Consider the following 23,167-nt stretch of genomic DNA (forward strand, 5'->3'; position numbering starts at 1 on the left):
CCTAATTTGTAATGAATATGCTTCTGTGGAGTTTATTTTATTTTTTAGACTTCAGAATACCAAGTACAATATAGTTAATGCAGCGTTCTATAGAGAAACCTAGTAGTCACTAGAATGTGTTTTTTTTTTTTTTTTATCTTCACATTAGAAGCTCTCTAGCACATCAGCAGGCAGAAACAAATCCCAATGTTTGCCTTTTTAATTATTTGGATACATAAAAAATAAAATTAAAAAACTTGAATCTCAGATGTTTCAATTTGCTCGGGTAAAGGAAGAAAAAATATTGAAGGATGAAAGTGTGTCTCAGATGTCTCCATTCTGACAAGAGTGTCTGGGTTCGTGCCACGCTTGGTGACGAGAGGACGATGAGAAGGGACTGAGGGGCCAAAACTGCTCTGATGGGCAACCAAGAATTCAGGAAGGACCCCAAACAGCTTTCCTGAAGGAGAAAACTCGGGAAAATATTGGCAAGTGCACAATTATATCCCCATTTTCTACAGTTTGCAGTTTCATAGGAGGAGGGGAAAAAAGTCTTAAGGGACAGGACAATAGAAAAGGCTACAGCTTCCAACTCCAAACCAAGCCTGCTCTCTGTGTGGATATAGTATATACATACCAATATATAGATTTATGCAGAGCATCTTATCTATATATACCGATTACATATATAGTATATGGAACAAAAGTTCTTTAACAGGAAAAAGGTTGCCCACAGTGCCTGGCAGGTTCTGGTGAATTTGATCCTAGATGCCGGGGTGTGATTGGAAGGCAAATCCTGCTACGACCACTCTGCTCTGCTTCATTACATTGTCTTAATGCTTAGAAACCTGCAAGACAGGGAGACAGATAGATCGAGAGGAGAGGGTTAAGAGTTGGTGGCACAGATCTGAATGGGGTTGAGCAACTGTAATCAATGCTGCCAACCCAGTCAAAGCATTATTCAGTCCTGGAAGAGAGAAAGTGCAAAGTCATCAGTCCCTCTCTGCAGTAAAGTACAGACTTGCTGCAGAGAATCTCAGAAAAAACATTTATGTCATCAAACTCACGGGGGGGATCAACTCTTTCACACAACAGTCCAAGCTTAGTGTTTACCCCAAGTAAAGTCTGAGTGACTGCATAAGTGCTGAAGGGGTGCTTCCCTAACCATGACTGATACATGTTACTCCTACACTTGTATGACCGACTGACACTTTAACCAACTCAGCTGCTGCATGATCACGTTAAAAAAACCCAGCTCAGAGTGAAGCAGCTGTCCCTTCAAGAATCCTTCATGTCAAGAACTAAATGAGGGGCATGACATTATTCACTAAAACACATACTAGATGATGCTACCAACCTTAAAAAGCAGCACAATTGCCATCTAAAAAGTACCGGTTAAAGGGATAGTCCACAAAAAAAAAAAAAGTTCAATTCATGCACTCAAACCTCTGTGACTTACTCTGAAGAATATTGGAAACACTGGAAGCCAGTTAAATTTTAATGCAAGGACCAAAAACTAAAAAAATGACAGTCCGTGTATATGTACATATTTTTTAGAATATAAATAAAAAGCGCTGGGTAGACAGATATTTTCAGAAATATATCAGTGTTCCACAGAAGTCACACAGCTAAGTAAATGACAATTTTAATTTCAAGGTGAACTATCCTTTTAAGATAATGTGAATTAAACTGACAGACAAATGAGACGGGTACAGATTTGATTTGAAAATGTAATTGCTAACCTTGCAAGGAGCTTCAAAGTCATGTACAAATCACAATCCTGAACATAAAAAAAAAAAAAAAACCCTGACAGACCTGTGACGCATTTTGAAATGTTTCCAGTGCAGCACTCTCAACTGTGGTCTGCTTCTAAAAATCAATGTGCTTCTGCCTCAGGCAAACAGTGCACAATGATCAAACAGTATAATATGGACAGGGAATAAAATCTAAAGAGTTGTTTTACGACTGCAGTTTCAACATTAATCTTTTAAAAAAATTATAAATTGATATTACTTGGAAAACATAATATTTACTTGTTTCCTCATATAAAAATCCTATTCAGGCTTTTAAAAGCTACAGAAAGAGCTGTGCTTTGAAATTTAAGATTCAAAAGCAGAGTTGTTGCCCTGCTTGTGTCATTTAGAAGTAATCCACAATGGATAGATGATTCAAACCAGTTGCCAAGTAACCTGATTGTTAAGTTCAAGCTGCTACTACTTGCAGAGTACGGTTACGTTTAGCTACTGCAGCCTTGACATTTCTATAGACACTGATGGAACATTTGAGGAGTGAAAAAAGACGAGGGGAAGAGAAGAAAATTAAATGCTTGACAAGTCTCCATTTATTGAGTGTAAGGAAGTATGCTGACGCAGCACTCTCTGGACAAATCTCACAATAATACAGCAGCGCAAGCTCCAGTCCTTCATTGTTGCAGAACTAACAAAGTTGCGCCGGTAACCAAGAAACCAACAATCCCCTGCAAATAAAGTTCTTTCAAGCTCAAACACTCCTGAGCGTCACCACTTAAATTCTTGGCTGCAGCCAAAGGAATCTTAAAGGGACAGTAATCTCAAGCTGTCTCAGTTTCTCAAGCCTGTAAGAAGCATTAATCTTTTAACGGATGGAATTATTGCAATCCAAATGTCACAATCATGTTTCTAAGCAAGGTACATGGTGCATCCTGGCTTTTGGCGTGGGGGGGGGGGGGATCAAACTAATACAGCGTGAACAAAGGATCAGGCCAATACCACCTCATCAGTAAATGCTATTCTTAGTCCTGCCACTTTTAACAGCAGTTGTTCTCTGTCTTAATTCAGGATGAACCTTCAGTGTAAAACAGTCTTCCTGCTTTTCAGCCAGCATTTATCAACAAAGAACATGACTTGTAACCTTGGGATTGAGAAGAGAGAAAAAAAAATAAATCTACTCTAAAAGCCATGTATAACGTCATAGAGGAAATAGATCACAAAGCTTAGCTGGGGAAAAAAAAAAAGCTGCCTGCGTGTGTTGACAGCACAGTTATTATATTAAACCCCCAAGTCCTGTGGCCATTTCTGCCTACAGATAAAAATCCATTCATTTCCTAATATAGATCACGGACCCTCAAATCTGGACCTCAAGATCCACTTTCAGCAGTTCAGCACTTTCAGAGTTCAGCACTAACCCTAATCAAACACACCTGAGCATGCCAACTAATGCCAATCAATGTATTTGGGATCATTAGAAAAATCACAGGCATGTGACTTGAGCAGGGTTGGGGCTAAACTCTACAGCGCATTGGACATTTTGAGGAACCCTGATATAGATAATTACAGAATGATACATCTTTAAGTATCAGAACTGCCAGAAATGTCTACTCTATTTTGGAATATATTCCAATATACACAACCTACAAACAAGGCTATTTTATAAATCCTGTAGGGATAAAGTAGTTTAATCAGACTGCAGATGTGACATTTAGGACTATTAAGCACTAAAGGTAACTTCTAGGTAGAATGATATTAATCTTTAAAACCAGAGATGTATACAATTAATAGTCATAAACACCCAAACCGAATACTTGTTTATTCCAGGGAACTAAAGGACAGAGCAGTGGAAGAGGAGTGACAGCAGCCTTTCCACTTAACTGTGCTCTTGCAAGTGTCAAGCTTACTCTGCATTAGATGCACAACAGATTTAGACTACATTAAAGCCTACACCACCTGACCAAGACTAATTATCGCTAATGTAGAGCCAAACAGACTCTATATGCTCATTAACATTCATTTTAAATCACCAACAGGAAATATAATATGATGGGATGAAAAATAAAAGCGCTCCAAGTCCAACTCCAAATCCATATACCTAGAATGGGCTACGCCTTTTGCTGGAAAGAAGATCCACAACTAGAAATCACAAAAAAATATCACTGTTGAGTCATCACATGAACATAGAACAACATCACAGTTCCCTCAACACCAAACATATAGAAAAGTACAGTAAGAGTCAATTAAGAAATGTGTTAATGACATGATCTTGGTTAGTTTGTGGTTAGAAATCACTTCCACGTATCAATGTTTGTACTGAAGAGACCAATATAATCAAGACTAACAAGTGTTAGATCCAGGAACAATGATTGGGAGATATATGTCAAATAGAGCATCCCATTTAGAAAGGGGTTAATTTGAGGGATGGTTATCTGACATTCACAGAAAAGATTATGAAGCCAACCCTTCGTCCCAGAGAAGAATGTACATTTTTTGGTACAAAGTTAGTAGTCAAATTTCCCAAGGACGTCTTTGCTTTTGAAAGACATACCAATTGAATTATTTATTTGTAGCGGGGTGCATCCTTGAACTAACACCGTTTCTTTGCATTTCATGAATCTTTTGGGGTGCAAATGATCCAAATCCACTTTTTTTTTTTTTTTTTATACAAATGTGAACAATTGGTGTCTCTGTTTTGCGCTGAAAACGTCGCTTGGCTGTTTGCTACTAACCTTTCATGTTACTCTTGGGTTTGTCAGTTTGCTTGCCTGTGGGGGTTTGTGCCGGTTGCCCCTGTCCCCCTGAGGAGGCTGCTTGCTGTGCTGCTTTCTGCTTCAGCATGGTCCAGTCAAATGTGTAGTCATACTGGTGGTTCAGAGTCCTGGAAGTGATCAAGCGAAAGTGAGTATACACATACAAACCAAATTAATTTACAAGTAAAGAAATAATCAAGGAGTCCACAACTGGAAAGACTTTCTACTTGAAAATTTGACCTCAGTTGTGACTAGGGAGTGTCTCTGTTCTGGGCCAAAAAGGAGTGTTGAGGCAATGCAAGAAATTGTCAGGCACCTGAAAAGAATGCGGAAAAGCTGACGCAGGTACATGTAGTCAGGTGCCTCTTCAAACCGCAACCCACGACAGTAGTTCAGGTACATGGCAAACTCTGCTGGGAACCCCTGGAGAAAGAGTCAAATGCATATTATGAAAGAAAACTACTAAGCTCCATAAATGTCATGTCAACCTGACCGGCTATTTCTGAAAAGGGTGCTATTATGCGTTTTCACTTTTTCAACTTTAGTTCGTCTGTAATGTTGCTGTTTGAGCATAAAAAAAAAAAGTTACAAAGCTCAAAGTCCAGTTCAAAAGGAGATAATTTAACAGAAATCACTTTTCAAAAACTACAACGAACGACTCATTTTGACTACAATGCATATTTTCTGGGATTTGTGATATCATGAAGATCGACGAATGGGACGAGACCTCGTTAAACTGTAATCACGGTCAAACTGATTTTATTTTGAGGCAATATTTACACTGAAGCTTGCAGCAGGAAGCTTTGGTAAGAGGCAGGACATTTCCCGACCAGGTGCTGAGTGCTGTCAATCACAACACACACTGGCCCAGCTAACCAATCACAGCACCTCGTTTTCCAGAAGGCGGGCCTTTATTTGATACAGGAACTATTTGAGCCGTTCATGCCAGACTGGGGAGAGAAGTGTTGTAATGTAAAATGTGAAAAATAGTGTTTTTCGAACAACCTGCCTGTTCTAGTACACCCCCAAAACAAAATCACGACTTTGTAAGAGAGCATAAGAGGACCCCTTTAAAAGCAAATGAACAAAAAGAAAAAAAATCTTTCTATTATAATGAATAACCAGCACTACTAGCAGGAAGAAGTCTGTCTGAAATTACAGTCAAGTAGGCTAGAACAGAAAAGCATGGTGAATGACAGACAAAGGATCGGAGTTTCTTATAAGCTACTGGATGTTTGTACATAAATTGCTGACAAACGACATTTAAACATTTATATTCTTAATAAACACACACACACACACACAAAAGCTATGTAAAAATGGTCAAGCATCATATTTAAAGATGCACCGATCGACCAGCCAGGGACCAGAATTAGCCGGTTTTCCACATGACCGGGCTGAACCGGTGAGTCCAGTGAGAAAGTCAGTCTGCCTATTCTGAGCCAGTCTGTTTTGACGTCACACTTACTGCGACTGATAATGTATTTGTCATGCCAGATGAGTCTCACACAGCCTAAGCGAGTGTGTGAGAGACTTCAAAAATCAAAACAAATGAGCGAAACACACAAAAAAAAAAAGAAAAAAAAAAGAGGAAATAATATGATTTAGGTACGCAACATTGCACTACCAAAATGCTTCAACACGACTGCAGTGTGTAGTTAAAATTAAGAGCCTTACATTTTAGACACAATATTGACTGTTTATGCTGAATTTCGCTGATGAAAATAGTTTCAATCAAAGCCACAGCAGAACTGTTTTGTGACTGAGCAACACAGCGGTTTCTCGTTACTGAAGGAATCCACGTTTAACAAATTGAGTAAGTCAATGTTTCAGTAACCCATTCATAAAGACAGTAGTCACTTGCCTTGTTTCTGAATCAGTCATTTGAATGAATCTGTTGAATAAAGGACTAAATGACTCACTCATTCAAACAGTCATTTGCCACCACCTACTGGTTTGGTTTCATTTAAACCAGTCATTACATTTTTAAAAAATATTTACATCTAATAAAAATATTCATTCGAAATTTTGCAGTGTAAATGCATTTATGGCACCTTAGCTTCACCAAACAGTCTGTGTAAATACATCTAATGTCACTTCACTGCAGCGTCTGTGTTTCCTGCAGTGGAGAGATGGAGTTTGATGATACGGATTTAATTTGGAATGGTAACAGCTCTATAGTTTCTTATTTTTTAACTGAATTAACTGAAACAAATGTAAGAATTTGATGTGAATGACATTTAATAATGTCAGTGGGGGAAAAATAAATTACAATAAGAAACATTAGAAAGTGACGTGTTACAGCAAATTCTTTTCAGTTAATTGTTATTTCTACCTCTTTACTAGTCACAGAGTCCTTTATTCTTATTTATTTTTTCAGAGTTGTTTAAATAAGAACATCTGTAACTTTGTCCAGATTGGGGGAACTGTAATGTTGAATATTTTTTTAATGTTTTTTTTTTTGCATTAACTTATACATTTGTTTTGTATGTTACCGTTTTTAGGAAGAAAATTGGAATCGGCAAAAATCTGTATTAGCAGGTCACACTTAAAATAAATTTGAATCGGTGCAGCTCTAGTCATATTCATATACAGTGTCTTTTTTAGCAGTATTGAATGTTCAGTATATGACAATTTTCATGGAACCCGAGAATAGTAGCACCACAACCTTTAAACTGAGCAGAGGTTTTGTGGCATGTATGCCCATACAATGTATGATTGCAGACTTTTGAAAAGTCTTGCTGTGAGGATGTACAAATTCACATACCTTACACAAGACCTCGACAGGAGTCGACATCTTTTTCTCACTAATCTTCTCATACTTCTGTTTCTTTGTGGCAGCCTGTGGGCAAAAATGGAAATGTTGCACACTATGATCTGGTACTGGCTGTCCATCATTGTGCAATCCCACAGTGCTGGAGGCCATAAATAACTCAGCTGAAAGAAGATTTACAGCACTTTTTTAGGCACCACCTGTTGGCCTGTTCCATACTGCCTAGCAATTTTACGTTTATTCTCTTTTGGTTCTTCCTCCACAGTAATACAGATTGAGCAGAATTGAGCTGTAATTACATAACGACAGCAAATGTACATACTAAATATAACCTGCATGCAAGATGAAACTATAATATTTATCACTTATAAACTACAAATCAGTGTCTAAGAAACAAGTACATTCAACAAACCTGTCTCAGACATGATCCCATCTAAAATCCAGCTTTATAAATAAACTCCTGCATTATCTGTACTTCCTACCTTTAGTCCCTGCCATGGCAGGCTGGTTCTGTTGAAGTACATCAGCACGTATCCTAGTGACTCCATGTCATCTCGACGACTGTTAAGATGAAGATTAAAAATCAAGAAAGGCTTTTTAACAAGTTTGAGGGCAGATCTTTAAGAAAGTAATCTAAAAAGCAAAAGTAGTGCGTAGAATGTGAGCTGATGTGATTGCGTAACCATCCACAATTAACTTGCTGACCAACATGCCAATACATTGGTAAAGGGCAAGCAAGCAGAGTCCAATCACTTAAGATCACAAAATTTCACGATACATTTTTTGATGCTACTTGCCATTATAAAGGATTTCAGCGAGCTAAGGGCTTAGTAAGTTTTTTTTTTAAAGAAATTAATTTTGTAAGTATACATTAAATAAATTGACAATGGTATTTCTTAAATTCCCATTTAGATTTCTAATAAATGTTATTCCATTGTACTATTTTTCAAAATAGTTTCTTTTAAACCATTATAAATACTATTATTAGAATAATTTGACTAAAATTTGTAACCAACTTCAGCACAATGAGCAAAAAATTTGTTTTAATATTCTGTGCCTGAGTGCTCACCTCTGCTCGATGCCTAAGTGTGCGTTGATGCTGGCATAGCGAGCTGTGCCTGTAAGATTTTTGTCTTCTCTGTACGGTATGTGCTGTCGTGTCCTGTTGTCTCGATATTTCTTGGCCAGACCAAAGTCGATGAGGAACAACTATACAAATAAATTGAAAAAGAAGCACAAACATACATTTCATTTTTAGAACTGACTGTAAACAAGAACACACACGAGTACACAAATACATTTTCCATTTTCTTCCAACTTCCTCCTGTGAGCTCTCTGACCTATTACCTGGACCTCAGAACAAAAACAATACATCAGCGGCTGTAATCAATGAAGCGATGGGGTCAGAGTCTACAACGCAAATGAAGCCTACTGGGAAAGGAAATACACCCTTTATCCAAGCAGAGATGTTGGAGTCAGCTCTAAGAGCCTGTCATTGGCCCCCCCCCCACACACACACACACACACACATACAGGCCAACCCAGTGAGAGTGCCTCAACCAACTACTTTTTCACTGAGGCAGCAGCCATATTGTAACATATCCACTCAGCCGTGCCTCTGTTTGCTTGGCTCAACCAGGGATTTGAAACGTATTTCCTCTTGTCAAGACAATTAGTTACACCAACCATGCAATTCCACTTAGACCCTTCTATTAAAAAGGTCAAATCAGGAGAAAAGATCTACAAATCAAAGCTTACTAGAAATGTATTTAAATAATTATGATATATCTTGTTCAACTTGAAAAATTGTGTAAAAAAAATAAACACCTGGAAAACAACACAGAGGCAAAGATGCCTCAAAGAGCACCTCCCAGCAATGAAAAACAGTTTAGACTTAAAAGTATCAAGAACCCACAATCTTTAACGATAAAGAGAGAGCATTAAATAAAAAGTGTTTTTCTGGCCAAACTGATTTAAACATTTTCAAATTATGTAAGAGCCATTCTCTGAATAGCTGGAGGTGCAAGTACTTGGCCATCACTGTAAAAACCCACGCAAACATTTAATCTTTTGCCATTTTAACTTCCTGACAGTGCTCTGAAGAGGACTACAAATAGCGGTGATGCCAACAATCTTTGACTCCAGGAGCTGAGCACCAAATGTTATATCTAATTGTATTTAGCTTAACTAAACATTGAAATAAAGATGAGCACATCTCAAGACAAGAACATGCAATAATTTTTGAAGGCCAGTTTTCAAGTGTGTTCAAAAGGTCAACCCTGTTAATACCAGGCCACAGTTTTTACGGGGCTTGTGCAATTGGTTGCAGGCTAGCAACATTCTGACAGCATGTTCCAACGTGGGCCAGTTCAAGAAAACAAGCTTCAGTACCACAAAGTTCTGCTGATAAACTGAAAGATTAATTCTGCAACAAGAACAAGCACCCAATGCTGTGTAACTTGGCCAATCAAATTATTCCATCACAAAGTACTTGATTACAAATAACAGTAGAGCACTGGGCTTTGTCTATCTGCAACAACTCTTTAAATAGAAAACAGTTAATTCTCTTACACCAAATATGCCAATTCTAGCTACGAAGAAAGCAAAAACATAAAAAAGACGAGAAAATCATGTTATAAAAATTTTAGAACTGACTAGGACTGAGAACAATCAGCTACTTCTTCCCGAAGTAACAAGCCCTTCACTCGCCTGTACAGAGATCCCCTTCAATCTGGATTAGGAGTTAAATCTCTAGTTATGTTTAGCATGTGTGTCTGGTTTAATGCCAACAAATATTAATGGTTATTGTTGAAAATCAAAATTAAATAGGAAAAAGAAGTCCAAAAGGCAAAAAATAATAAAATAAAATAAACAAAAATAATTTGGGGCGATTATTAGGTGGTGGTTGTGGTTTCAGACCTGGTTTAATCCTGAGAAAGATGGGTCTTGAGAAGAACTAACAGCCAAGCTTCTTTTCCTCTTCCCCACTGGAGATTCTAAACACTGAACAGACAATAGAGGGTGCAGTGCATCAAAAGTATTGCTGACAACCGCACACGGCCAGCGCAGACAGGCAACACCAAGGCTCAGAAAAAGAACGCAAGGAAGAGCAGAGGGAGGGGAAGAGAAAGCCTACGGCAATCCTTCATCCACCAGCAAGCGTCCTAGCTCAAACTCAAAGGAGGCTCTGCTAATGGCAGACGTCTTCCCATAAGCCCAGGCTCAGATACTAGCCGATAGTTGTTTTTTCAAACTACATAATGCAGGGCACGTTTGCCTCATCAGTTCTCGAGCCATAGAGGCAAACTGTACACGGCACCTCTGGCCGCCCAACCCAGTAATCTTTATCTCATCTATACCAATTGTTCCCAAGCCTGATTCTCTTTTTTGACTTTGCCAAGGCTTTATCCATAAACATTCCTTTAACATTATTTAACAATAGCTGTGCCATATGGTATTTAGCAGCTAAGTCCACCACAGCACAAAGTGAACGAGACAAATGGCACAACTAGGGTTAAGAAGGGCAAACTTCAAAGGCCATTCCCTATAATGGGCACCCGTTTTAAAATTAGGCATGAGAAGCTTTGAGAAATGCAACGAACCAAAACTCAGCCCCACCCCTTTAAAAGTCCTGTGATTGATTAATACTGCATTTCATATTTGACAGCTCATTGGACCACCTACAGTAAGGAAGAGGCTAGAATACTTTGGCGTGTGGAAGGCCAAATCAGGTAGGGATGAAGCGCTGAAGAACAAAACTTCAAAAAAAGCATGCAGTTTAAGATGTGCAAGACTTAACCTGCATGTTATAGCAAAAACAGATTTAGTTTAGTTACAAAAGACAAGATGGGATAGCTTTGGTGGAAGTGACATTGGAGATTTCAATACAGCAGCCCAGGGTAAAGCAACAAAACAAGCCATTAGTTAACAATGGTGCGGAGCAGAGTACTTTTATTCGCAATGTGACACGAGAGTGGGGGACTGTGTGAGGAGAATATGTCAGGCTTGAAGTACGCTGCAAAATGTTGTTCTTTTAAATGAAGGAATGTTTGGACCTCATCTTTTTAAGTTATTCTAGGAAAATATCACTGCATGAAGCATTAGCAATTGCCTCTCGAACAATTCCATTTTTAGACTTACTCTCGTGTGGAACTGATGTCACTTGTTGGCCTGCACCATTCTGGGTCAAGATATCCACATGTTAAGATAGTTAATCTTGAAAAAGGTTTTAACAGGGGCTGGATCAAGAGTGGTAATGATTGTATGAGAGATGTAAGCAGAGAGCGGTGAATAATGCAAAAAAACAGGCTTTTTGATTCATCACCAAAAGAGAGTATGTTTGCGAAGCAATAGCTAAATCAGATCTTCCCGTCAGCTGAGTTCACTGCACTCTTAACTACGTTTTTTTCCCCAGGGTGGATGTCGACAGCTACACATCCAAAGCAGAGCGTGTGCATCCAGAATTTTTTTTGAAAAAGGTGACAATTCCATGTGTATGTATCAAAATAAAAGCTTGAGGCTGGCATTCACACAGACACACAATGGTAAACATTTATTCCAGACAGCACTGCCAAAAATGGTAATACAGGCTTCACTGAAGTACTACAAAGTACCAGAATTTGTAGTGGAAACTGATCTGAACTGTTAGACGACCATCAGAGCTTGTACTTGTAAGTCATTGTATTATTTTGCACATGATGCTTTAACTTTGCCAAATGTTGCCTGTCTGCAAAGGCTCAAAATTAAGAGTTATCCGAAACGAAATACAAATCAGGCAACTTCTGTACATTAGAATAGAGAAATAAAACTGTGCAAAGCACTTCGAAGGCTCTTTGTCGAAGGGAGAGAAAAATAAATAAATAAAAAAACAACCACAAGTCACATATCATGCACAAGTTCCATTTGAGGAGTGAAAGACATACAATCCATGTCCACAGATGTCCACAGCCCAACCGTGAGGTGTTGTCAAACCACTGCCAAGTTAAGCTGTAAACATTGTGTCTAAGGACTCAATGCAGTTTTAATTATCTGCTCCTATGATTTCCCACCAAATCATCTTTGTCAAACCCAGCCATCCCCAATCAGCAGCGCTACATCAAACGTAACTATAACAGGCTCTCAAGCCAGTGTTTGTCCATGTGAATCTCAGTGTAACAAGAAACCTTAGTGATCTGCAGTTTTATTCAGTCAATCCTCCATGTCACTTAAATCTTGACTGTCTCTCACATAAATAAAGAAATAGTGAGAGTTTACCTTATTACAGTGGCGGCCAATACCCATTAAAAAGTTGTCTGGCTTGATATCTCGGTGGATGAAATTTTTTGTGTGCACATACTCGATTCTGCTGATCATCTGTGGAAGCAAAAGAACCAGGTTAAGACAGTGCCACAGGACCATCCAATGTTTGCTATAAAAAGGCTGAATTAACCATTCATTACCTGATCTGCAAGCATTAGGACCGTTTTCATTGTGAATCTGCGGGAACAGAAGTTAAAGAGATCCTCCAGACTTGGCCCCAGCAGGTCCATCACTAGAACATTATAGTCCTTTTCTTGGCCATACCACCTGAAAAACAGCATCACATGATTCAATTATTAGAAAAGCAAGAGAACGATGAAAGCTGTGATTCCCTCAAAAAGAAAAGATCCTTTAAATTGATTAATTGATAAATGACACTTTGCTCAGGTTTACAGGATGAGATTTTTCCACAAATTTGTTAAAACACTATTAAAGTTTAGCATAACTGACTAAGTTATATTGAGCCATTAAAGCATGAATCTTATCAGTTAAGGAAGTGTGGGAGTTACAAGGCACACCCTGCTGGCAATGGCATCCAATATATCCAGCTAAGTGACATGACTACGTTTAGAGTCAGCAGTAACAACTATATAGTCTTTGTCAGATCAGACTTTAACCAACCACTTTAGACACATTCTTTCAGAGTGGATAACCCCCTTCAGGACCTAAAAAAGGTAGAGTTTAGAGTATGTTTATGGCATGTACAAAATCAACTAAGGGGCTCTAACAAATACTGCAATTTAGACAACCAGAACTCAGATACACAACTTAGCAGGTTGAGGTTCAAAAGTAGGGCTGGGTATCGATTCAGATGTTCAAGATCGATTCGATTTTGATTCACAAGCTCTCAAATCGATTCGATTTCGATTCTCGATTCGATTCTATTAGAGCTGTAACCAGGCCTTAAAAGTTAAGCCCGACAGGACCCGAGCCTGACAGATTTCGGCCCGAGCCTAACAAGTACATTTTGATTGACAGCTTTTCAAAAGCCCGAAACCATTTATAACCCGACATTATTCAAATGTACGCACGCACGCACGCATCTCTTTTGCCTTTTGTCAGGAATGAGTTATTTATACATGTTTTAACAATTTATACATGACTAACGTAATAGGCCAATTGGAAGTTTGAACAAAGAAATAAAATAAGTCCTCTGTAACATCATAATATCTCAGCACTCTATAAATAGCCCTAGGTATAGGCTCATTTAGCGTATAAATAGGCCAACGCACCAATAAAAACATTTAAGATAAATTCTAAATTAAGATGGGTATTTGGCAATAACGAAATTAAGATAAAGGCTCTGCCGGATTTGCTTCGCCATAGCAGCTGACATAATATTAATCTACATTATGCATTTAAGACTCAATCAATATTTAGTTATTATTTGAAAAACATTTACTCACCAAGATTAGGTAATGCCTAAGTGTTTTTGTGGAGGAAAATGATTTAATCCACTGTAGATGGCTTCAGCGCGTTCCTGTGCTCACTGATGGTGCGTCCAGCAATAACCCTCTGGCTCATTATTCGAGGATTCTCATTATAAACAAGGTCAAAACTTTTCCAAACCTCAGACTTTGCTTTAGTTGCTGGTGCTACCAAAACGTAATCGTCAGAGGCAAGCCTCCGTTTCAACTACTCAGCATACATTTTCGCATCTCGCGCTAATCGAAACACATTACATTGTGTAATCAGCTCATTTACCACACAAGCCCCGAGCCCGTGTAAAATGATATAAATGAAGCCCGAATCGAAATGAAGTCCGATCGGGTCCCGTCGGTTTCGGGCAAAGATCAAGCTCTATTTTCTATACTCTATTCAAGTCAATGAATATAGATTTAATACAAATACTATATGTATAAAAAAGAACAGTGAACATAAGTTTACAATGGGGTAATAAAAAGAAATTAAGAGCCACAAACCTGTATATTAAACTTATTTAAGGTACACTTGGGTACATTAAAACATAATTGTAAGCATTTGAAAATTAGAGATGGGTTCTGTTAAATAAATACAAGTTTGATGAAAGATGAAAAATGCTTTGTTCTTGTCCACAACACTATCGTCGTCGTCTTGCTTACGAAATCTAAAATGCTTCCATACCTCCGACTTTTTATCTGAAGGTGGCATCAACATCGACAAACCACCTGAAACCCTTGGCAGTGGTTCTAAACCTTTTTTCCCAGCGGGCCGCATTATGGTCCAAGTACAAGTCTCGCGGGCCGCACGAACATTAAGTCACCAATACAAACCAACCTGATTTATAATATTATAGCCTAAATATTATGATATCTAATCGATTAGATTCATTGAAATAAATTCTACTACACCTGATTCTGTCGGGAGCTGAACAATTTTGTGAAATTCGGCTCGATGTAGTAACAAGCACAATGAAGTTGCGATTGTAAAACTTGTGTTATACTTTCCGCATGAGCAATCCGGACGCAGACGCGGCCAGTGCAGAAGCGGACTTCTTCCATTTATACTTCCGAAAGCACACGCTGATGGTCCGCTCTACAACAAACATGTGAACAAACCATTGCACATCGCTGCCTTTATATTCTTTATTGACGGATTGCACAGGTTCGATTGGCAATGGGCTTCTTCACACTGCCTGAACATGTGCAATTGTGCTTTTGAAGACTACTGACCACGCGCACCTGTCTGCGCTGTCGTCTGCTCGGAGCCTTGGCACACACTCTCCGATGGCGATTTTTACGTCACGTCTACCTAGCGATCCATAGCGGACTCGTGGACGGAGAAAGTATATAAGAGGCTTTACGATGCAGTCTGTAAGACACACACGGGAGCATGACTTGACGCGCGACATTGCAGAAAATGTGCGTTTACAAATGTAGCCTATGTTGATCCAAATATGGAAAGCACTTTTCTCCAGAGATGTTTTGCCACATTTCTTCAATTAAGGATGATTGCTGCATAGTATATGGTGTTTCCATTTGCTTGAACTTCAAGTGAGTTGCAAAAGTTGTGTGTGTGTGTGTGTGTGTGTGTGTGTTCAGCATATGGTGGGTCGCATTTGAATTGGTGACGTGCCGCGGGTTGAGAAAAACTGCTTTAAGCACTGAATGAATGACAGGTTCGTTGGTAACATCGCACAAAGCACATAAGAGGGTGACATCTAGTGGAGAAGATTTGTAATTAGATTAACGCTAAACTTATGTTCAATGTCTGCAAATAAATATGGGGAAAAAATCGATTCATGGCCTTTGAGAATCGATTTTTAATCGACCACATTTAAAAAAAACGATTAATCGAAAAATCTATTTTTTTACCCAGCCCTATTCAAAAGAGTTGCACATTTAGTGAACACATTGCTACAGCAGTCTCCAAGCAACCATCATGCTAGAAAGTCTCCTAAACAAAGAGGTATTGTGGAGACAAGGTGCAGCAGCAGTCTAGTGTTCGTTCAGTCATGTGTGCCAGCAAACCAACTTCTACCATTTCACAATGACAATAGAAAATGTACTTTGAGCAACAAACTGGCTCTTAATCCTTGTGATGGTTATATTGCAGAAGCAATCACATCCATTCAAAAAGCTGATATAAAAAGGGAAAACTCTTTTGTGGATATTTAGTTTTAGGCCTTTGTGTAAATTCACAGTTGTGCAAGTCTTAGCAACTAGGGGTGTGCTAATATATATAATATATATAGTCTGCAATATCAATTTTTTTTAATGACGTGCGATTTGACACTATTTTGAAAAAACCTTTCAAAACACCCCTAAGTCTACGAGTGCGCATTTAGAGAGCATTCTTTCACGGAATAATTCAGTCTAACAAAATGAATTTAGAATGATCACAAAATTCAAAATACTGGACAGAAAATGTATACATTTATATAATTTCATATAGTTAATATCACACAGAGTGCCGGTTTTCTTCAAAAATTACCATGATTACAAATGTAATATTGATTATTTTTCCACAGTTCAAGTAGTTAATTAAGAGACTTACGTTTTAGACACCATATTGCCTGGTTTTGCTCTATTTCGACTACTACAATAATTCCAAACACTGCCTCAATGCTATTTTGCCTCTCTGAGCAACATGATGGGTGTTTCGTTCCTGATTGAACCACCGTTTAAATGATTTGGTTCAATAATAGTATTTAACATTTCATGATTAAGATCAAAACATTATTCATGCATGTGTATTTGCAGGTTAAGTGTACATGTTCTCTACCCAACAGTATACATCTAAGTGCCACTTCAGATGTAACTTCTGTGTTTCCTCTGCATTGCAAAGATGAATTTTATTGATGGTGATTTCATTTTTTGGCTAACAGCCCAGATGTCTTATAGAAGAATGAAGCATAATTTTAGGAAAATGGCTTTATAGAAGGTAAAAATGCACATTAAAAGGTAAAAATCTATTTAAACTTACAGGAAAAGATCAATTTCTATCCATGTGAACTGACCACCACACAGAATATGAAGAATATCAAAATATTTAGGAGAAAGCTGTCCACGGCAGTCCTTAAGGAACCAGCACAATAACAAAATCAGCAAATTACCTAATAACTGTTATCATAAAATCCAAGAAAATATTGAGAATTTTTTGTTAATATCAAAACACGCCTATTAGCGACATGCTAGAATACAAAACCACCAGCAGAAATAATGAAGAGTCAAAGTTGTTAACATTCCTCAATATTTCCTTTAAGTTAACTCCAAAACTAATGTAAATATATAGACCTACCATGAACCCGTTTTACTGTTTTACAAGCATACTCACATTCACAATGCTTACAGAAATTCATATCAACAGCAATCTTTTGCTTACGGAAACTACAGGCCTCATTGTGGGACACCCATTTCCTCTTTTCAAAGCAAAACTAAGGGGAACACTGAACAAAACAGTGTAGTTTGCCTGAACATGTTAACTTTACTAAACTGACTTGTATTTAAATCACAGAGGTGTCAGTGTAAAAGTATATATATTTTTATATAACGCGAATAGACAATATACTGTGATTGAGCTTACATAAAAGACTTTGAAGAGCACACAAAGCTCTTTTCTTAGATTAGCAAAGGCAGTGAGTGGTTTTAAGGAGTGTGGGGGAGGGAGATCTTGTATGGCAGGTTTTCCCAGCTCTAGTAACCAGCAACTGAAACCCTTACTTTTACACATTCTTTCCACTGGAAACTTCAATTCATTCAATAAAAAGTTTAAGCCAAAGTGGCGCACAATTATGAGAAAATCACAGTTTTTAAAACAAAAAAGGTAGCTAAGTAGGTATTCATTCAATAACTTTTTTTTCTTAATTCAATCCAGTCATTGTGTAGAACATGAATTACACTTAGCTTAAAGGCAGTAGGAGTTAAACTAGAAAGGAGTTTAATATGATATACTTTTAGTTAAAACTAAATGCTGCATCTGGTCTTGTCCTTAAAGTGTTTGGTAAAATCATACATCCATGACAGGAGTTACCTAACTCTTAAGGCCGATGAGGGGCTAGTTTGTTTGGTGTGTTCCATTTGTTGGCGGCATGAGTGAGAGCTCTGATTGGATGTTCAAGTCAGATCCCAAAAATTAAAGCAAAAGTGATAAAAACAAGTACATAAAGGTGATACAGAAAGAAGGCTGTTTAAATGTTACGCGATCTTTCCCGATCATTCTAATACGCATTTTTATAACATGAGCCGCTTAAAATTATTCAGGTTACCAACATTACTGAATTACAATGGTAAGCAAGCACTGCTTTGAATTATGTTCCATGAATGTGCGTTTATCTTGTATATCTGTTTTGGTTTCTCATTTTGAATTATGAATATATACTATTGATAGCTGCTAAAACAGACAATTAATTCATTTCACACATGTGCTGAACATACGTGTTAGTTTGCCATCGGCTGCAGTCCGTGCAGTGTGTTTGAGCGCAGCTTTTTGGTTCGACGACAGACGACAACACTGTCAGCTTTTGTTGCCACTAGTTCTTTGAAGTAGGCTTGAGCCCCTTTCACACTGCCATCCTGGCAAATACACGGGTAAAGTGTTCCGGCAATTGTTCCCGGGTCGCTAGATTTGCACTTTCACACTGCCAGTGATTACCGGGGATATGTGCGTGCTTTCACACACAACCCGTAAAGATCCCGTAACAACACGTGACATCAGGGCGTGACGTGTAATGCACGAGTCGAAAACGCTAGGCACGTTATACTTTCACTGAAGCAAGCAAACGATCTCGGCGTCAGCGCGGAAAGTGAGGGACTAACTGATCTCTGCTTCATTACAGTTTGCACATATTTTTTTGTCGCGAACGTTGATCTTTCTTCAAAACAGCCGGTAAAAGAGTCGCGCGATAACGCACGTCATCACTTCGACACGCCATTAGATCTGGCTTTTGTTCACACAGCGCTCGTCCCGGGTCGAACCCGGCAATGTTACTAGGTCCCCGACCCTAGTTCAATGCCGGAATCAATCCCGGGACGTGGTTGCTTTCACACAGAAGGCAACCCAGCAATGTTGCGGCAATATGCCGGGTCCGACGTGCAGTGTGAAAGGGGCTTTGGTGTGTCCCGGCCCTTAACTGCACAGGGTTAATTAACAAGCTAAGGTCTGAGAGTTCAGATTTCTAATCAGCCAAGCTGCTGTCAGCATGAGATGCAATAGAAATCGACACCCTAATAAAACCTTCTTAAAGCTGGATTAGTTTACTAAACGATACATTACGACCTACAATGAAATGAGCAAATAATGAGAAATAAAAATCATGGCTGAAGCAGCATTTATGGCTACTTTAGAAAAAGAAACTGTTTAGAGTAAGCAATTTGGTTTGAAATGTTGGATGAAATTAGGTGGTCAGATTTACCACTGAAATTGTGCAAAATTCCAATCATTTAAACTGAAATACAAGCAATCTGGAATCTCACGCAAGGACATAACATTTCTCTATGCAGGTTGAACACAAGTTGGTTAATGTGACTCATTATTGCAAAATAAATGTTAATGTAAACATTAATAGAAAACTTAATTTTCACATAAAAAATGGTATTAAAGATCACTATCTGTTGTCTGGCACCAATCTGCTACCTCTTACCGATTTGAAAACTGCAGTAAAGTTAATTTTTTATATATAGTCACCACTGTATTACATGTAGATACAGCCAAGAATGGAGGTTCATAGTAGAAATAAAAAAAAAAATCTGAAACCAGATAAAGACTTATCACATCTTCAAGTTAATTAAACTTGTTTAAACTTAATTAAACATATTTGAAATATTACTTATATTTTTTAATTTAACAACTTCTGCTATGAATATAGCATGTTAAAGTCTGGGGTTGCAACCTTCTAACATCAAACTACCATGTAACTTTTAGATAAAATGATTTACACTCGAAGTCATACACCACCCCAGGTAAATAAATATCCCAGGATAATGGTCCAAATTGGCACATACTGCACAACATCAATAACTTTTTTAAAGAAACTACGAGGATATAGCAAATACAAATTCTACACTAATTTAACTAATACTTTATCCAGTAAACAACTTCTGCAATCAGACTGTAAAACGTATGTCGTTGCTTACATTCAATGATAACTTCCCAATAAAAAAAAACATACGTGAAAACCTCAACCTTTTCCGTGTGAAACCAAAACAGGGACAACGTTTTCTTTAAATGTGCATATAGAATCCGTTATTGAAGCTTCCTTGTCAATGGTTAGCTCTTGTACACAATTACAGATTATATTATAGAACAAACGACTATAAAGATGTTTTGACACGAATAACAGCGCTCGCATGGCTCAGTCACCTTGAGAAGAGAGCAGCAGTATCACCAGGCCCTCAAACTTGTTTTCCCTCATCCGCCATTTTCTGATCGAGAGGGAGGACATGTTGAACAAACACAACAAAAGAGCAGCGGCCATTTCCCACTCGCTCCTTATTCATTACTCAGCAACGCACAAACACACACTTCGTGATCAAACCCGATTCATTACAGCACCTTATACTATATCATAGAGAACACGGAACGTGATTAAAGACATTTAAAAACGCTGTTCATTCACGCGACTCAGAAACGCTAACGAACGGGCTAACTGTTAGTTAGCCGGTCGACTATTATCATAGGTGTAAAATCATATAACGTTATATTTATTAGACAATCCCATTCTCATATAATAAATTGATGATCTATTAAGATAAGTATCTTGCGTGGGTGGCGTGTACTTTGTACTCGACCCGTTGCTTTCGATCTCACGCTAATCTATAATCCAGCTCAAACTAGTCCAGATAACGTTAACGCTGCACCATCTTATTTAAATCAAAATCCATTATAATTTCCCGTTTAATAATCAGACATCTGTTCTCACCTGATGTGTGGGATTCCGACTCCTCCCTGGAGAATTTTGTACAACTTGCTTTCATACAGAAGTTGAGGGTGTCTGGCTTTCTGTGACTCCAATTTCACAGCTACCTCCTGAAAATATTCAAAATTAATATTATTGTTTAATATATCTGATTAATAATTGAGAGTACATCATCCTTTATTCTTTGGGGGAATCATTCATTTCTATTCAAATCTGCATTAACATCGTTGAATGATCTCCTCAAAATTGTAACACACAAGTCATCCAAATATTACAATATGGCAAACTTTCAAGGCTACGTGAACTAACGTTTATTTTTCGATGAGCATACGAATTGTGTCCTGGTCATCAGATTGACCCCTCAATAGTTTTAGCCCAGTCATTCAGTACATTAATTAAACATCAATTTCATCTTTACCTCTCCATTTGTGATGTTGATTGCCAAATAAATGTCACCAAAGGATCCAGATCCGATTTTCCGAACCAGCTTGTATTTCCCACCGACTATGAACTCGGCTTTAGAGCCACTGCTGCTGGCCATGTCCTAAAATCCGAGAAGTACTCTGAAACTGTGTGAACGGGTGAGGTTTTCAGGCTGCTCTCTCTTCTTCAGTCCAGTAGAAACAATGCTAGCTAGCCTAAAATCGGTTCTTCCTCACTAGCTGTGTCCTGAACAACTCACGACGAAATTAAGATAATAACGGACATTGGTTTCAAGAGAAGATTAGTTGTCTCGACATTTAAGTAAAAAAAAAACAATACTACTTCCCCTGAAGCTTTTTTCCTCTTAAGCAATTCCCAGATTAGCTGACTAGCAGCTTAGCCTGAAAGGACACTGAGGAGTCGGTGTCCTCGACGCTCTCTTCAAAACACCTCGCTTTGAGGGGCAACTTTTCTTCTTAAAGACGGGCTTTCCAGCTTATTCGACCGTACATCAAGTCAACCGACGTTTTAACGTTGAAAGAATTGTGTGAGTCGCTGCTTTCTTTTCAAAGCGCAACCCACTCACTTCGCCATCTTGTCCGTCTCGAGATGAACAGATTCTGCTGATCTGAAGAGAGGAGCGAGACCTCGCTAAAGCGCGCCTCCGCGGGCAGGGGAGGGGTTCGCGCGTGACGTCAGCGGGGCTGCGGGAACGCGCAAGGGAATTTGTGGATGTTGTGAAGTCAGTGCCCTACTTATGTTCTTTTAAATTATGGTTATATATTTATACTCAAGGACTATAACACCGAAATTATAAAAAAAATTGGTCTGCATACCATAATATTAATACTCGACTGAAATGTCACGGTCTTACATTTCTGTCATCTTATCAGAGCAATTTGTGGGATATTTCCTCACAGGATTTATTTTATATGTGTATCTCTGTGACCATATAAATAGTTTTTAATAGCACAGATTTATTATGTTCAATATTTACACGTCTCGCGCATAGACGGTATAAAAACAGGTCTCGCGATGACAGTGCACGGTCACGCGCGTCGATGACCTGCGCTTAATGGTTCACTGATGCCACCTAGTGAGATCCTGCCATTAACAAGGTATAGCATAAATCACCATTATTTTTCAACCATGTATGACTGTCTTTCTTCCAGAACACAAAACAAGATTTTAAGACAGAATGACATTCTCGGTCAGCATTCGCTTCCTTGTATGGAACAAAAGATTTCATTAAAATAATAATGTTTACTCAGAATGGTCTTCAAAGAGAAGGCAGTCATAAAGGTTTGCGACAAAATAAGGGTGAGTAAATGATTTTGAATGAAATATCTCTTTAAAGGTTCTCTCAAGTTATTCCCTCTTAATTATAGTTTTAGTTCTGTTTGACTACTCATCAAACTGATGAATTATTATCTTATCTCTTGATGGAATGTTCATGACAAGATGGACAACATAAGATTTACTCATCACAACTCACTATAAAAACAACATTCAGAAGACAAAAGCATCCCAAACTGATAGGAGGCCATCAACCAAATGAAGCAATTTAGTTATGGCTGTATATGTGTATGTAGTAGTTTTCTATTTAAAAATATTTTTTTAATGTATTCCTGTGATGGCAAAGCTGATTTTTAGCACTTATTACTGCAGTCTTCAGTCACGTTATTCTTCAGAAATCATTCTTAGTTGGCCTTCAAGAAAAATTTCTTCTTATTATCAATGTTGAGTTGTGATGCTTAATATTTTATTCTAATATTTTTAAGATTATTTGATGAATGTAAGTTATTAATAAAAAATAGCATTTTTTATACATTTAGCATTTACTACACATTTATTATAAATG

At 38.1% G+C, this 23,167-nt stretch overlaps 1 protein-coding gene across 4 annotated transcripts; it reads right to left on the reverse strand.

Annotated features, from left to right (window-relative positions):
• Nucleotides 1–214: 214 nt before the first annotated feature.
• LOC132109612 (casein kinase I) lies at nt 215–21,949 on the reverse strand. 4 transcript variants are annotated; one of them, XM_059515837.1, is made up of 11 exons: nt 21,302–21,949; nt 20,887–20,993; nt 12,689–12,815; nt 12,504–12,602; nt 10,170–10,253; nt 8,320–8,459; nt 7,733–7,811; nt 7,245–7,319; nt 4,794–4,900; nt 4,457–4,605; nt 215–827 (listed from the first exon to the last, which is right to left on the reverse strand). In XM_059515837.1, the coding sequence occupies exons 1-11, from the start codon at nt 21,422–21,424 to the stop codon at nt 820–822; spliced, it is 1,098 nt and encodes a 365-aa protein (XP_059371820.1). In that variant the 5' UTR covers nt 21,425–21,949; the 3' UTR covers nt 215–819. The 4 variants fall into 4 exon arrangements, with proteins under 4 accessions (XP_059371820.1, XP_059371822.1, XP_059371823.1 ...); XM_059515839.1 differs by having other exon boundaries at nt 4,493–4,605; nt 21,302–21,948; XM_059515840.1 differs by lacking the exon at nt 10,170–10,253 and having other exon boundaries at nt 21,302–21,947.
• Between the last annotated feature and the right edge of the window lie 1,218 nt (nt 21,950–23,167).

Source organism: Carassius carassius, chromosome 29 (genome assembly GCF_963082965.1).
Source record: "Carassius carassius chromosome 29, fCarCar2.1, whole genome shotgun sequence".
Lineage (NCBI taxonomy): Eukaryota > Metazoa > Chordata > Actinopteri > Cypriniformes > Cyprinidae > Carassius > Carassius carassius.

Excerpts from the sequence above, each read along its gene's own strand:
- LOC132109612 (XM_059515837.1), bottom strand. The coding sequence starts at position 21,424 with ATGGCCAGCAGCAGTGGCTCTAAAGCCGAGTTCATAGTCGGTGGGAAA. Across the intron at positions 10,254-12,503 it reads TTGGCCGCCACTGTAATAAG|TGTTTAGAATCTCCAGTGGG; the intron begins GTAAACTCTCAC and ends TTGTCTGTTCAG. Across the intron at positions 4,606-4,793 it reads CTTTTCCGCATTCTTTTCAG|GACTCTGAACCACCAGTATG; the intron begins GTGCCTGACAAT and ends GATCACTTCCAG.